Raw genomic sequence first — 15878 nt, forward strand, 5'->3', positions numbered from 1 at the left:
AGAAAAATCTTAAGTCATAGCTGAATGTTTTAATTAAAATTGTAATTTCTCTCAATAATCATAGGTACGCTCTGTTGTCAGCGACTTCGCTGTCTTTCTCACTATTTTGTCCATGGTTTTAATTGACTATGCCATTGGAATTCCATCACCAAAACTTCAGGTTCCAAATGCTTTCAAGGTAAGTTGTTGATAAATTGCACTGCTTTATCGTTTTGCAAAGTACTCTACTATGATGGGTTTATAATTGTTTGTTAACATCATCAGGGAGTAGTGATTGTATTTTAAAATTTTTGTGTTCACAAGGAATTATGCATTCTGATTTATGGATCACGTAAGTGAACCTCTCCCATCAGGCTCTTTCATGCTTCTTAATGTTAATTTCCTCTGTAGAAATTAACAGGTTTTAAATCACCCAAATCCTAGACTTCTGTAATGTTCTGGGGCTTTCTCCAAATTTTGGGTTTACTGTCTCAAGTGCAGCCAAATTTGTAATAATCCAGGTGATTTTATTGTATGTAATTTCTTGCTTTGCCATCAGAGGAAATCTACCATGGTTTTTTAGTGCTGTATACAGGTTGGTTTTAAAGGAAGTAATATCCTAATAATGTTTTGTATGTATTCTTGTGAAATTGAAATGTAAACCTTACAGTTCTGACTGGCCATGCATGACTGTTTTATAGCCTACCAGAGATGATCGTGGCTGGTTTATTACTCCTTTGGGGCCTAATCCTTGGTGGACAGTGATAGCTGCTGTAATTCCAGCCCTGCTTTGTACTATCCTTATCTTTATGGACCAGCAGATCACAGCTGTCATTATCAATAGAAAAGAACACAAACTAAAGGTATTCAGTCAAAATTTATACTTTCACTGTTGTTTTCTGCTTCAGATTATGTAATGTGCATTCATCTACTTTAGTATGCTAGTTTGTCATCTATTATATAGAGCCCCTTTAAATTTTTATGCTTTTTTCTTTGTTGGTCTCTGTTGTACCTGTGCCCTGTGTCAGTGATCCACTGCCTTACAGAGGACTTTAGGAATGTTATTTAGAGTACAGATTCTGAGTTTAAAAAGTGCTGCCTTCTGTGCTTTAGTAGAAAGATTCATTAATTTAAATAAAAAAACCCTTCAAGTTAATAATCTCCTTAAATACCACAATATTAATGGCCTTTTCAGGTACTGACAGTGTTCTACTGGATGGATTTTTAAAGACTACTCAGGGGTTATTCAGTAATACAAGATTTTTTTTCCTGCTCTTCATCCTTCTCTGTGGTTCTACCCATCTTTTTTTTTAATGCCCTTCCTATGTTAAAGAAGGGAGAAGAATAAGGCTGAGCCTAAGAGGCACAATGGGTTCTTAAAACAACATAGGACAACTTCCTGCTCTGTTCTCTAACACTTTAGTTGCCTACAGATGGAGAGAGAAAAAGGGACATCACCCCTCTGAAAAACTGTTGGGCAAAATCTAGCAGCAGGTTTCTGTACATGTATATGCAGCAAGCTTAGGCTTTTTTTTGACATACTTTTAATAAGCAGCAATCCAATCCCAAGTTGCTTTAGCAAATGCATTTGCAACCTTCACTTTGCATTGCCTCTTCTTGGATGATTGTGACATTTGATATGTTCTTTTTTTGCCCTCTTTGTCAGCCTGGCTCTTCATGTCAATCCATAGCATTGCATGTGGTTAACTTGACAGATGCAGGAATTTGCTGCCAAGCTTTGGAATGTGTTTTTTCAGCACTGGCATCTGGGAGTCAGATGGTCCTCCTGGCTGCCCCCTTGTCTTGCTGCGTTTTAGTTTTGCTGGGGTCTGGTGTAGCATCACCTGTTGCTATGCTTCCTTTTCTTCCCATATGTCAGGTTCCTCAGATCATGTATGAATGTGAGGAAATGCTCTCGGATTCTGTATGCATTAGCAGATACATTCCTCATAAATGTGTCAGAAGGTAAAAAAAGGTGTCTCTGTTAGGATTTAGAATTAAACTCTTTCTTTGAGTGCATTGTGCCTGTAACTAATATCTGTGTTTGACACATCTCTGAGTTTGTCAAGATGTGTCTTGGAGATAAGACTCATAGGCACTTTTGGGGAGTGAGGGAAGGTTGCTAGAGTTGATTCTCTTCATTTTCTTTACTTTTCCCCCTTTTTAAATAATATAAGCAAATAAGATGGCATTTTCATTTTGATATGTGGATTACATTTTCATAAACCCAGACGCTTCCCATTTTAGAAGTAAAAGTTGTCTTCATAAAGAAATGATTTGTTTGCTTCCAACTCATTTTCCCCTCTTTTTTTATACTTCCCATAGCAAATTCTGGATAGTGCACATTTCAGCTTTTGGCAGTCTCTGTAGCAAACCCTTCCAAGTTTAGTTTAGTTACTTTTTTTATGTCAAAAGGCATTTGCATGGGTTTACAGGCAAAATTATGGTTCAACATATTCACATTGTTTGCATGAACATCGCTGTTTCATCAGACCATGACACTGGATTTGTTGCCATATTGCAAAGTTTTGTAGAGATGGCAAACTACCTGACTTTTTAAAAGAAAATAGCTTCAGCTGCTGCTTGCAGCTGTTGAGGAGGTCCTGGATACTTGCTAAAATTGAAGTGAAATATCCCACTCAGCTGTGGTTCAGCTATGGTAGCAGATATCTATAGACCCAAGCTTGATGCATTGATGCATTTTTCTTTTTCAAGTGAAGATAGTTATTGGAGGTTTTTAAATTTATCTAAGGTTTGACCAAAGGGTTTTATGTTTGAAGGCAAACCATTACACCCCTGTTGGTAAATTTATGTAGCATTTGACCACTACAGAAGTGATCTAGACCCAAAGGTTTTGTATTGACTTTTCCTGTGGATATTATGGTGCTATGTTTGAATAAGGAAACCAATAAACCAGTTTTTAGATTTTTATTAAATTTTAATTTTTTAAAATTAATTTTAATAGATTTAATATTTTAATTTAATGTATCTTATTTTCTAGCTATCTCCTCTTGTCTAAGATTGAAAGTACGTTACTGTAAATGTATATCATGTGCTTACCATCTTAAAAAACTTTAGGAGGAACACTGTGGTTTTATGGCCCCTTCTAGCATAAAATGACTTTGCAAATGCTGTGGGTTTTTATGTAGGGACCAATAAAAATACATTCTTTTCCCCCTCTTTGTAAAAATGGATGGAAGGTCTACTAAGATTAGTGCAGTGGGGGGTTGGCAGCACAGCTGGGTGTTCTGCTTACCGTTATCTGCTGAGGAGACTTAGTTAAAACAGAAGATGTGTTTTCCAGTGTCTCACCAGAATCCATTTAATAAGCAGGAAAGTTGTTTGGTGCCCACTGTAGAGTGGATTTGTGGTACACTTAACTTGTAACTGGAAGGACTCCAGTGACATTGAGCACAGAGTGTGAACCAGTAGGAATTCCCCTTGGATGACCAGTCTGCCATCCCTCCTGACCCAGGCTGGGTAACATGTAGAAGGAAGCTCTATCTTTCCTACAAGTCTCAAATTCTCAACTGTCTCTAGCTGTTCATTAGGAATGCCTGCCAGGAGCGTTCTCCTTAATTCAGATGTCATTTTACATCTTCTTTCCATCCTTACTTTTCTTAACAGAAAGGATGTGGATACCACCTCGACCTACTCATGGTGGCAGTGATGCTGGGTGTGTGCTCTATTATGGGATTGCCGTGGTTTGTTGCAGCCACTGTCCTCTCCATTTCCCACGTGAACAGCTTAAAACTGGAATCAGAATGCTCCGCTCCAGGGGAGCAGCCAAAATTTCTTGGAATCCGGGAGCAAAGAGTCACAGGACTCATGATTTTTATCCTTATGGGCTCATCTGTCTTTTTGACAAGCATTCTCAAGGTAATTTGGGGAAGTAAGGGAAAGTTAAAGAATGCTGCACTGAACATTTCGCTGTTGTTACTGCATTTTCTAATGAATGCTCTTTCCAGGCACGTTACTAACTAGCATAATGTTACACAATGAGAGTTTGAAGTGGAATTCTAATTTTGCTTAATAAAGTGCCTAGAAAATTTAAAATAAAAACCGTGTAATGAAAATCTGGCTTGACTGAAGTCAAAGGGAATTCTGCCATTGGGCTGTATTCACACTTTGTCAATACTTTGGGCCCATGGCAAATTACCATGAAACAGTCTCATTATACCAGTTTAAAATTTATTTAGATAATTTAAAAACATTTTGTGGTTTCCAAGTAATTTAAAAATATTTTCACAGTTTCAAGAGAAGTTCTATGGTTTGTTTCTTGGAAATGAACAGAAAAATTATCTCATGCTTTCTGCATACTCAAGACAGCTCACCAGTGTCCTGAAAAAGAGTGTCTAGTTACAGTCATAGATAATACCCTGCATACATGTAATACTTTTTAAAGAATTATATGGCCTCTGTGAAATTTGTGAGAGTTTTGGCACTGGCTTTAATAAAACCAGAACTTAGTTTTGAATATTGTTGCAGTGAGGGCAATAAGCCCTTAGAAATTGTACTTCCCAGCAGTATTTTATTAAGTATATCATAAAGCCTTCACTTTGAAAACACACAGAACATGCATTTTGTGTATTTAGTATTTCTAACAGATTCTATGGGCATACTCATTTGCCTGCACAGTTTATGCTGTGAACCTGAACATTTAAATACTCTCTTTAAAAATCATTCCGTAGAATCATTCACCCATTTTAAATGTTTACAGCACAAAATATTACTTTTAGCAGTAAGAAGTATTTTGTGTCTCTTGAGCATTTTTCTGAGCTGTCTTTAAAGTAAAGAATTGAAGTATAAATTAAGGCTTTAATTTTTTTTGTGTAGTTCTGTTAATTGTATTAATAGGGAATTAAGTATATTGTAATAACTGGCCACGAGAGGAAAATAAAACTACAGAGCCAGATTCTTCTTTTGCTTTATACTCTGAGAAACATTATTAATTTATAATTGAGTGACTCTGAATTTACAACTTGTCTGATTAATGCAGGCATATGGCACTTTGTATTTCAACTGTTTTGAATGTCTTTCTAGAAGTGTTTAAAATTGTTAAGTAGTATTTAATATGCTCTTCTCTTTCTCTGCTTGTTTGTGCAGTTTATTCCTATGCCAGTACTTTATGGAGTGTTTCTCTACATGGGTGCTTCATCTCTAAAGGGAATTCAGGTAAAATGGATTTATGATTAGTGTGTTATTGATGATGCTTTCTATAAAAAAAATTGCCATTCTTCTTATATATTGTATTAGCTTTTGTGTATAATCTTAAAGGAATGTTGCCTACCTTAAATTTTTGAAGGTAACAAAAGGAAAATGGATTCTCTCTAAATAGAGAGAATTTCCCTTTAGGAAATGTGCTCCATTTTCCCCCCTATTTTTGGCTACTGATTTTTCTGTTTTCTCTTGTTATCAAGAGAATTTTGCTGAGCCTAAAAACTGAGTAATAACAATCAGGGGCTCTTCCCTCTCTGCTGCCTCCCCATTCACTTGCTTGCATGCTGTAGTTCCTTTGCAGGGCTACACTTATCTTGAACTTTGCCTTTAGGGCTAGCTTGCCCTAAAACCAACATAAGTGAAATTCTGAAGGTCTTCCCTGTGCAAATAAACGCTCCAGGCAGGGAGGGGGAGCTGCTGCAAGCCACAGCACTTCAGGGATGAAGGGTCAAGTCTAGTGGAAGGGCAGCATTCCTGCAGCGGCCTCAAGTAGGAGTAGCTGGCAGAGAGCAGGCATTCCAGCCCTCAGGCTGGGGTTGTGCTGTGCTCTCTCTCTCCTGGCTGACTGCAGCATGAAATGGCACAGTGTCAAATCCTTTAGCCCACGAGGCATCCACACACCTTCTGAGACAATTGAGAAAGAACAACCACACAGTGAAAGCACAAGTTCCACTGTGCAAAAAGTCAAATACAAAAAGCAAAGAAAATTTCTGATTTTTTTTTCATTACATTTGATTGCAAGTTACCTCCATTTATAGGCAAAACTGGGATTTTTTTTTTTTTTTGACTGGTGGTCTCTATTCAGAGACTCTACTTTTATAACTTTGCCTATCTCTTATCCTTTGTGTTGATATTCTCAGAAGTGTAGTTTGGCTTTTACTGATGTTTAAATAATTTCAATTTTATATGGTTTAGCTGATTCTCAGAGCAGGGGTATGAGAAAGTACACTACACTATTGAGGAGTGTTTTTAAGACATGCTGAAATCTGGCTATCTTTACTTGCAAAAGTGATGGCATCCCCCTCCTTATCTTCCTCCCCCATGCTGGGATAAGGAATAGAGATTTGATAAGATGGCTTTTGTGGGAGGATGTGCTTTTTGCTGTTTCTGTGGAAAAGGAATATACTCAAATCTGGCTAAATTATAAGCCTTTAAAAAAAATGCAGTTTGCACATGCTCAATAAAAATTTCCAAAACTTGACATTGCTGAAGGCTGTGTGAATATAGAATGGCTCATCCATGCAGGGAGAATTGGTGTATCACCATAATCACTGTGCCATGACATAAATGTCTACGGTCAGTATGGAGCCCAATAGGCCTGAAAAACAGGAACCTCTCACAAACATTTCTGGCATTTGTTCTTTTAATTTTTTTTTCATTTTCTGTTTCTGGTTTTGTGAATAAAGTGAAACATGGACAAGAAAACAGCCTGGGATAAAGTGTCTGGTGAAGTAAAAGAAAACTTGTTCATTCCCAGGAAATAAAAGACTGCAGAGGTCCCTCCATGAGCAGCTTTTAATGTGCCAAAGAAGGCAGAGCTCAGTTGATGAAAAAGGAGTCTAGGATGTATTAGGAAAGAAGTGTGACAGCACACATGCCCAACAGGATCAACCAGCTTCCATTCAGCTGGAGTCACAATTGATTGGAGACCACTCTGGAGTCTGGCTTTGCCTAATGCTAAGAGGTCACGATTTCAAAGTCACCACCTTTGTGTGTAACATCCAGTGTAGTGACAATGTGTGTAACAGCCAAGGAACAGGGTATTTCCTGCAGCACAGAATGTAATTCAGCAGAGTTCAGTGTCTCAGCACATCTGCAGCCCAAGCTAGGGAGGCCCGTGTGTGTTCAGGTGGAAGGGCACTGCAGGGGGACTAACCAGGTAATCAAACTCTGCCGAAGGGACACGAGTCTCGTTCCTACGCTGCTGGCTCCAGAAGCCAAGTCCTTTGCCACTGCTGGGCTAGGCTAGATTAAAGGCCTCTGGTTGTTACTGAGGGAGTCTCTTCTGTGCTGCTGAAATGATGTAGTTTTTGCCTTTAGAATAACAAGCCAGATTCTTTGGATTTTCAGGATCTCTTAGGCAGTGTGTGAATGCCAGCGTAGATAATCCTACACCTCATTTTGATCCAAACATGTAAAATTTTCTCTTTCAGCTTTTTGACAGGATAAAGTTATTCTGGATGCCTGCAAAGCACCAGCCAGATTTTATTTATCTAAGGCATGTTCCTCTTAGAAAGGTCCATCTCTTCACTATAATTCAGCTGAGTTGTCTTGTGCTTCTCTGGATTATAAAGGTTTCGAGAGCTGCCATTGTCTTTCCTATGATGGTATGATTTTTTTTATTTCCTCTAAAAATACCTAATTATTTTCAGTTGTGGATAATTATTATTAAAGAAAAATATAATTTTGGACAGTTAATTATAATATTGCTTTGATTTTGTGTTCAAGGAAAATTTATAATGTATTAAGTAGTGAAAAATTTGACATTTAACCTGTGCTTTGAATCCTATGTGTGGATATCCCAACTTATATTCTCTTAGGAAAAATTCTTCTCTTAAAGAAAAAATACTAAAATTTATTTAACTTTTTTTATTTAAGGAATATTACTAAATCCTGTTACAAAAAGAACATTCTCTTGTTAAGGAAGGCTCTTTACTGAACTGAGGAGCCTAATAGTTCTGTGTCTTGGGAGAAATAACAGTGGTCTGCTGCTTAAGTGATTTCTCTGATGATTTCACTCATAGAAAATAGAAGATATTTGCTGACCTCAGTGATGATTAAATGCTTCAAACCATACTTTGTTTGAACTAAGGAATAGCAGCTGTTAGCTTATTCAAACTAAAGGATAAAATTCTAGCTGCAAACTGGTCACTTTTGAAAGAATTCCTCTGCAAGTCTGTTTGTCTGTTTTACTTGCTTAATTTCCTAATTCTTTGAATTAATGTCTTTTCAGGTCCTAGCTTTGGTATTTGTCCGGAAACTCATGGATTTCTTTTTTACCAAGCGGGAGCTCAGTTGGTTGGATGATTTGATGCCTGAGAGCAAGAAAAAGAAACTGGAAGATGCTGAGAAAGAGGTGGGTCATGGTTTCAGGTTTCTTTGTGTGTAGCAATTTTCCAATTTCTCCTTCAGACATTCAGAGAAAATTCTGTAAGGCCCATTCCATGTACCAAGCAGACTTGTTGACAGTATCGAAGTGTAACATTGTCATATTTTGCACAAGTGCTTTTAAGGTTACAAATCTGATAGGCTTAGGTGGGGATGGAGATTCTTAGGCTGCCATACTGTCCTATAAAATATTATCCACAGTACTCCTGAGGATTGCTTCTGAGACCCCCTCAGATGGTGTGCAGAGATGAACCTGTGCTTGTAGGAAAGCCCTCAGATCCCAGATGCTGCACTGCGCTGGGTCTTGTCCCTGCAGGAGATGCTGAGGAAAGCAGTGCAGATTTTAAGGCCTTTGGATGTTCCAGCTGCCTCTGAGCCTTGCACAGGGCACAAGGGGTCACTCTGTGCCCTTTCTCAGCAATGTCATGACCCTGTGCAGTGTCCCAGTTACACTCTGGGCCAGAGCTGTCCTTCTGCTACTGCAGAAACAATTCACTTTGTAAGGAAGAGGTCAGGACCCTCCTAACCCCGTTAACCAAATGCTCAGACTCACATCCTGTGGCATTACCACCCAGGTGGCTGTTCCAGATCTGGACTCCTCATCTATTCCAAAGAATATACTTTTCAGATAATTCCTTGTCAACTTGAAAATTATCCTTAAGAATGCCCTGAGACGTGATCCAAGACCAGTGAAATCCTTAACACCAGTGTGTGTTAAGGATTGCCATTAGTAGCTTTAGTTGCAGAAACAGGACATGAGCTAATAATTTGAGTGGGTAACTGCACAAACTAAATTACTCTGCCTTTAGGATTGATTCTTCTGTGTCCTTTGACAACTCCCTGCCTCATCTGTAACCTGGTAAACTTGTTACCTTTGATTTCTTTGACACATTCAATACGCTGTCATGGAATATATTTTGGGGAAAAGATTTTACCTATAAGAAAAAATTCAGATGATTATTTACTATTTAGTATGTGCCTGTAGAACTACCAGGCTGAAATTAAAATATGTGAGTCATTGTTTTCTCCCTTGAATCAAAGCAGACCAGAGAGATGTTTCATCACGGTGTCTGTTGTCATCACAATTCAGAGTAACCAGAAGTAACCAAGGTAGCTCTCTCATGTGGTTCTGGTTATTGGAAAGAATTCCTTGTTATACTTATGTTTTGGTTGTATGTCACTTTCCTTCCCTTGCTTGATAGGATGGCATCAGAAAACAAAACTGGGAAAATCTACTGGTGTTACTTTATTTCATTCACTGTCTATTTTGAGAGGTTATTTTTACATATTTTGGCATTTCTAAATATTTAGAGCTATTATTAAAACTGTTCAACTGTCAAAAACTTATGAAGCTGTGAAGCCTGGAAATGACAAAATTAACTAGTAATAAAAAACTTCTGACATGTAGCCTAAGGAATTAATTGGAGACTTGCTATCACACAGTTTTTAAAAATAGAAGTATTCTACCCACAAGAATATTCAGAAATGTAGTTGACAGGATCTGAAACTTACTTGATTGGATCCTAATTTCATCACTTAAGTTGTTTTTATATTTTTAGGCCATGTTTTTTCCAGGGCTTTGTACATTTATAGTGGATATGATACATGCCTTCTCCTCACAGACCTCCTTTGGAAGCCACTTTGATGTTAATCAATTATGTCTTTCTCAGACAAGAATAAACAAAGAACTTTCACATTTGAAGAAAAAAATATTGTGACTTTTGAAATAGTTATAATAATAAAGCATTGAAGAAACAAATTTCTGAGCAGAGAGAACTTAAATTCTACTATTTTGGAAAACTGCTGGCGCTTGCTGCTACTACCAAAAATCAGTGTTGGTGATGCACGTGGGGCTTTGGTGATCTGCCAGAAAATGACAAACTCTCTTTTTTAGCCAACCCATGCTTTCAGACAGGCACTGGTAAAAACTGTTACAAAGGGAAACTGTTATAAAGGCAAGAAAGCTGTGGAGGTGTCTGGGCATCTGTGGGGCTCACACACACACTGGAACAATTTAGAGCAGGATTGGGTGGTCACCTTCCTGCCAAGACTTGTTAACCTCCTAGCTGGGCTTATCCTGACCAGGGGTGTGTGCAGTGGGAATCCTCTTCTGGAGGTTGTTTCCCTTTGTTCTTGCAGGCAGGACATGGTGCCTGAGAGCTGCTCTATTCTTCTCCCCCCTGCTAAGGCAGATTTGCTAAATTTGTAATTATTTTACATATGGTTTTTGGTAGATTTATCTCCTAATTCTCTTCAAGTGAAAACTAATTTTGGGTCTCTTGTTCCATTACCTGTCACTGAAAAATCAGTATTAAAATCAGTGTGGTCAGTATTAAAATTGTGTGTGCAAACTTAAATAATCTTCCCTAATTTTACATGTAAACATCAATGCATATATCCTGTTATTAGTGTTATTTAAAATTCATCAGACAGTTGTTCACTCACTGTTAATAATTCTTCTCTTTATTGTTACAAAACAATGCTCTATTTGGCATTGGAAAATAGCATTAAGTGAAGATACATCTTTTAAATGTCAGCTATTTAAGTAAAAGTTGAAAAGCATCTCACTTTAAGAACTTCAAATAAATACTTAATATTAAAGAAAATGGAAAGATGATTAAAGTACGCTAATTTCACTTTTCCCAATTTCATATCCTATCTCATGTCTAAATTCCTTTGTTCCAGGAAGAGCAAAGTATGTTAGCAATGGAAGAGGAAGGGACTGTTCAGTTACCACTAGAAGGACATTACAGGTAAAATATACCTTTCCTCTTTTAGGTGAGTTGCAATTAAATAAAGTAAATGTGCCACAGTATTTATTCATAGTGCTTACTGAATATCAGGAGAATGTTTGTTTGGTATGGATAGGTGAACCACTGCAGCACTGAACAAGGTCAGACCTTTTCTAGTCTTTCCACATGATCTCACATTCCCTAGGAAAAAGACACACTAGTTGGAATTCATCCATTGGACAGGACTGCAGGATCAGACTGTTCACAATGAACTTTGGCTTCTGACATGCACAGTGCAAAAGGAAGATGTAGAGCAGTCAAACCCTCCACTCTGATGCATGCAGGGATCCAGGAAAGATTTTGAAAACGCTGCAGAAAATCTAGGTTCTTACAGTATTACATTGGAAAACATTCTGATTAAATCCTGTTATGTCAGATAATGAGTGATTGAAGTGCTGTCTTGGTGGATAAAGCAGGGTTGATACAACTTAAAAAGCATGAACATTATAGATAGTAATAATACATGTTTCCAGGCCATAAGGAATAAATATAATTTAAAGTTTTCAGAAATAAATTCTTAATTGGTGACAGTAACCTCTGCATGAATGTGAGCTCTTAGGAACATCATCTTTGAGTGGCCTTCTCTCTAACATTTTAACTCAAAGTTACTGTAATGTCTCCTAGGGCAAATCAGGAGATTTGTAACTGTGTCTCTGAAGAATCCCAGCCTATTCCTTTTACCTCATCACACTACTCATGGTCTGGTTCTTGTCTTGTTTTGTCCATACCTTCTTCTTGTAATTTATATTAGCAATATGTAGCTTAATTTATCTTGCAGTGTGGTCTCTACAGATCTCCACTGTGTGTTGGTGTTGGTAGAGTTGCCTGGGTAATACCTGACCCTGTTCTGTAAGGGTGGCTGTCCTGTAGCTAAAAACAAGAGTCAAGATACTGCTGATTAAAGTGGTTCCCCAAAACAAACAGCCAATTAACTGAGGGATTACTGAATGCCAAGTAACCATGTAGTCAGGAATAATGTATAGGCAACCCCATAAAACATTTAGGGCTTTATTCTTCTTAAGTGTATAAATACATGTTTGGAGCAGTCCAGGTAAAGCAAAGAGCATAATGGCTACAAAGTGCTACTTCATAGTACTGATTTGTTTAATTGGGGAATTTTTATTAGCTCTATTAAATTAAATATTAAAAATATTTAAGCACTCTTAAATATTTTATTTTGTTAAGGCTTTTGATTGCTTTTAAAATAGTTTTAAAAGTAGGTGGAGTTTCAGAGCATAAGTAGGACCTTTTGGGATTGTGTTTAATTCAGTGATGCCACTATCATGCTGTGAGATCTTGGGCAATATTTAATTTCACACTTCTTTATTTTTCTCTTGTTTATTAGTTGGGAGTGACACAATAAATTTTATTGATGTTACTGTGATTAATTGCTGTTGGAGGAAGAAAATACTTAAAAAGTGCTGAGATGTTCTTAATTGTTCAGAACAATTAAGTAATTGTTCAGGACTTCTGAAGTTTAACATAATCTCTTAATTTACACTGCACTTAAATATTTTCATCACTATCAGTTTTCAAGGACTTTTATTGAGTTAATAAGTAACAAGACTGATTGCTGATTGTTTTATTGTGTATTTACTTTCATTCTTGTCTAGAGATGACCCATCTGTGATAAACATTTCTGATGAAATGGCAAAAACTGCTGTATGGAAGACATTGTTGATATCCTCAGAGAATGCAAAAGATAAGGAGTCAAGCTTTCCTTCTAAAAGGTCTTAATTTTTTTAAACTTCTTTATACTTTATATAGATGTCAAACCAATATTAGAATATTTTGCTAGGGATTAGAAAGATTTTTAGCATTTTGCAGTTTTATTTCTTACTTACAGTTGTAATATTCTGAGCTCAAAACACAAATTCACTATTTATTTAAAAACATGAATCACAAATATTTGCATGGTACTTAGTTATGCTCCAGTGGAAAATGAAGCTGAGCATGCCTGATGCTTGTGTAATGAACCACCAGCCTCCACCTGGATATTGCATTTGTTCTGCTTGCTTTTGTTCTTTCCTCTTGAAAAAGAAGCGATCATCACTGCCCTGGAAATAGCTGTATGAAGAACCCAATACTCTGAATGCAATCTAATAATGTTTGGAGAGAAAATAATTTTATGATTGCATCATTTATTTACATTTTTCTGCCTACTTCACTTGTACTCAAAACAGTTAAATAATTTTAGATTTTAGTCCAGTAAAATGAAGACACATTATTTTATCTGTGCTACAGAGTTACGACAGGAATAAGAAAATATTAAATTCAAGCACAGTGTGATTTCCTAAGAGAACTTTTTCCTCTGCTTCCATAAATTTAAGATGTAACTATTTTCTATTTAATTGTTTTGTATCACACTTCTGTCATAAGCTCCCCTTCCTAATCACTCTAGAAGCTGATTCCCCAAAGGTAAGACCCCAACCCCAACCTCTTCCTTGATTGTGTCTTCCAATTCAAAATGGTGTCACCTTGGAACCCAAATGAGTTGACTTTGTGTAGTTTTTGAGGAGACAGGATGAGAAAAAAATTCAAATAAGAATGTAAAATGTCTTCATTAAAGTCCCAAATATTAGAATTTGAAATTTAGTCTGTATTTAAAATAGCATATTTAAATAGTGCAGTGTATCAAATGTCAAACTGAATTTATTCCTAGTCATCTTTTTTAAAACACAGAATTATGTTCTGTCCATTTCTAAATGTACTTTGAAAAGCCCATGTTTGAAGCAGCTAGTCATTGTTTCAAGGTGAACAGATGCAGTGAGAGAACACTTGTACTGATAGCATTTTTTAATTTTGTTACCCCAAAATGGCACGCTGCCTTTCAGAGTTGTGCCTTTCCTTGTACTGCATAGACAGTTGATGACCAGAGAACTTTCATTTCAGACACCCATGGAGCAGCCCACTAATGTGGTCATTTTGATGATATTTCACTGAGAGTCAAAATAGCCTAGTTCTTGTTTGCCTTCCCCCCTACACATGGACTGAAAAGGATCCTGTCCCTGAAATCAGTGTGCTGCATGGGGGGAGGATCTCCTGGAGGGTTTTCTCACATCAAGTGCCTCTGCTGTCCAGGCTCTGAAAGCCTGGGGGGAGAGAAGAACCTGATGTGGCACATTCCCAGCCCCTGGGTACACAGGAGTGGTAATTTTCCTGGTGGATGTTGCTTTCTTTGGTGGTGCAGCAGGTGATGTAAACATGACCCTCTGAACAAAGAGCATCCACATAGATTGTGGCTCGGATAAGAGATCTGCCCTTTAAACTGCAGTGAAATAGAAACTAATGAAATAGAAACTAATTTTCTAAAGATCTAATTTTTAATTTGTTCTTGTATCTTTGCTCTTGAAAACAAAGACTCAGGAGAAAAGATTTTTCTGGTTTTAGATATTAGTGTCCTATTATAAACAAAGCCTTAAAGACTCTGAAACCCTGCATTTTCAGGTGCTCTAGCTTGTCTCAGATTCTGAGAGAGGAGAAGATTCAACGAACTTTAACCCTGAAAGACTTTTTTTCTGATAAGCAAAGCCATTAGTTACTTTAATCTTAAATCATATTAGGGATAGAACTACAAAAATATTATAGAACATAATGCATGTATCATTAAATGAGGATATAATTCATTCCTAGGTAAGTAGTGAGAAAAAAAAGCTTGGAATGGTAGCAGTTGTAAGGATAATTTTTGCAAATGATCAAGATCAGCAGTATTAGATTAACAGTTTCTGCAGTGAAGGGTACCTTATCATAGAGGGGGAAAAATCTCATTTTGAAATAAATTTTACTGATGCTTTGTGAAGTTCAACTATATAACATTTAGTATTCCCTTTCTGCTGTCAGTTCTGCTTCCTTATATCTCAAAATAATATGAAATGGGGATAATTAAATTATGGTAGTATACTATGATTTTATGTTATGTCAATAATGCAAGGCATTGACCAGTTAACAAGAATTTACTCATGGTGATTAAATGCTGAGTTGACTTGGTCAATTATAAACTAAGACCATCTACAAAAAGAGATTTTAGACAGGAAGGGTTTATACAAATGACTTCCCAGTTTGATGCATGGATAATTTCTATCACAAGATGTGCCCTGGCCCTGATTCTGTGAGGTAGTGTAGTGTGAGAGAGCTCTTACATCCCAGGCTCCTGAATGCTTTTACCTGTCTACAGGGAGGACTTACAAGGGACTCAGTTAAGTTGCCTAGCCATAGAGGTTTTACCTGAACTTCACAATTTTCCAGCCTTTGTTTTTTTATTATTAAAATTCCCAGGGACCTAAAGGTCTGCCTTTGAGCCTTTCTTGGTGGAAGGGAACACCAAGGCACTTATCTGAAGCACAGCCATCTTTGCTCCATAGTATTAAGCCCTTCAGAGAGCAATTTCAAAGCATTTGCAGATCTGACCATGGATGGGAGATAGACTTAGCTGGTCTTTTAAAGTATTGGAGAAAGAGGCATCTGTCACTTTGTAGATGATATGAGTTTCCTTTTTGACCTGAAGGTATGAAAATCCCATATCCCAGACCTTCCTCCTCAGGTTACTCCTCCTTAGGCTACTCCCTTGCTAGGGAGGAGGAGAGCTCCAACTCCTTTACAGATCCACCAGTGACATGTTTTACTGGAAAAAGACTGGACTTGTCCTTTTTTTTTTCAAATTTCTCAAGGCATTAAAGCCCACATCTGCAGGAGCTGCTCAGAGATGTGAATCCTAAATAGAAGAAAGACTTTCCCGGTATCACAGAGGCACCTAAAACGTGGAAATATTGTAGACTGTAA

General features: G+C 37.2%; 2 protein-coding genes across 5 annotated transcripts in view; one reads left to right on the forward strand and one right to left on the reverse strand.

Moving 5' to 3' along the window:
• SLC4A10 (solute carrier family 4 member 10) overlaps positions 1-15878 on the forward strand; it is an 88780-nt gene that overhangs the window by 70885 nt on the left and 2017 nt on the right. For 3 of the 4 annotated variants that reach the window (XM_018911465.3, XM_009087931.4, XM_018911467.3), the window contains exons 16-23: positions 65-178; positions 681-842; positions 3607-3858; positions 5086-5154; positions 7353-7526; positions 8153-8275; positions 10993-11060; positions 12713-12829. In XM_018911465.3, the coding sequence (XP_018767010.2) occupies positions 65-178; positions 681-842; positions 3607-3858; positions 5086-5154; positions 7353-7526; positions 8153-8275; positions 10993-11060; positions 12713-12829 (1079 nt within the window). Of the gene's footprint in view, positions 1-64; positions 179-680; positions 843-3606; positions 3859-5085; positions 5155-7352; positions 7527-8152; positions 8276-10992; positions 11061-12712; positions 12837-15878 lie in introns of those variants that run through there. The other variant, XM_050976981.1, reaches the window with a different exon arrangement.
• DPP4 (dipeptidyl peptidase 4) overlaps positions 1-15878 on the reverse strand; it is a 74296-nt gene that overhangs the window by 13162 nt on the left and 45256 nt on the right. The gene's annotated exons all lie outside the window — the stretch shown is intronic.

This window comes from Serinus canaria, chromosome 7 (genome assembly GCF_022539315.1).
Source record: "Serinus canaria isolate serCan28SL12 chromosome 7, serCan2020, whole genome shotgun sequence".
Lineage (NCBI taxonomy): Eukaryota > Metazoa > Chordata > Aves > Passeriformes > Fringillidae > Serinus > Serinus canaria.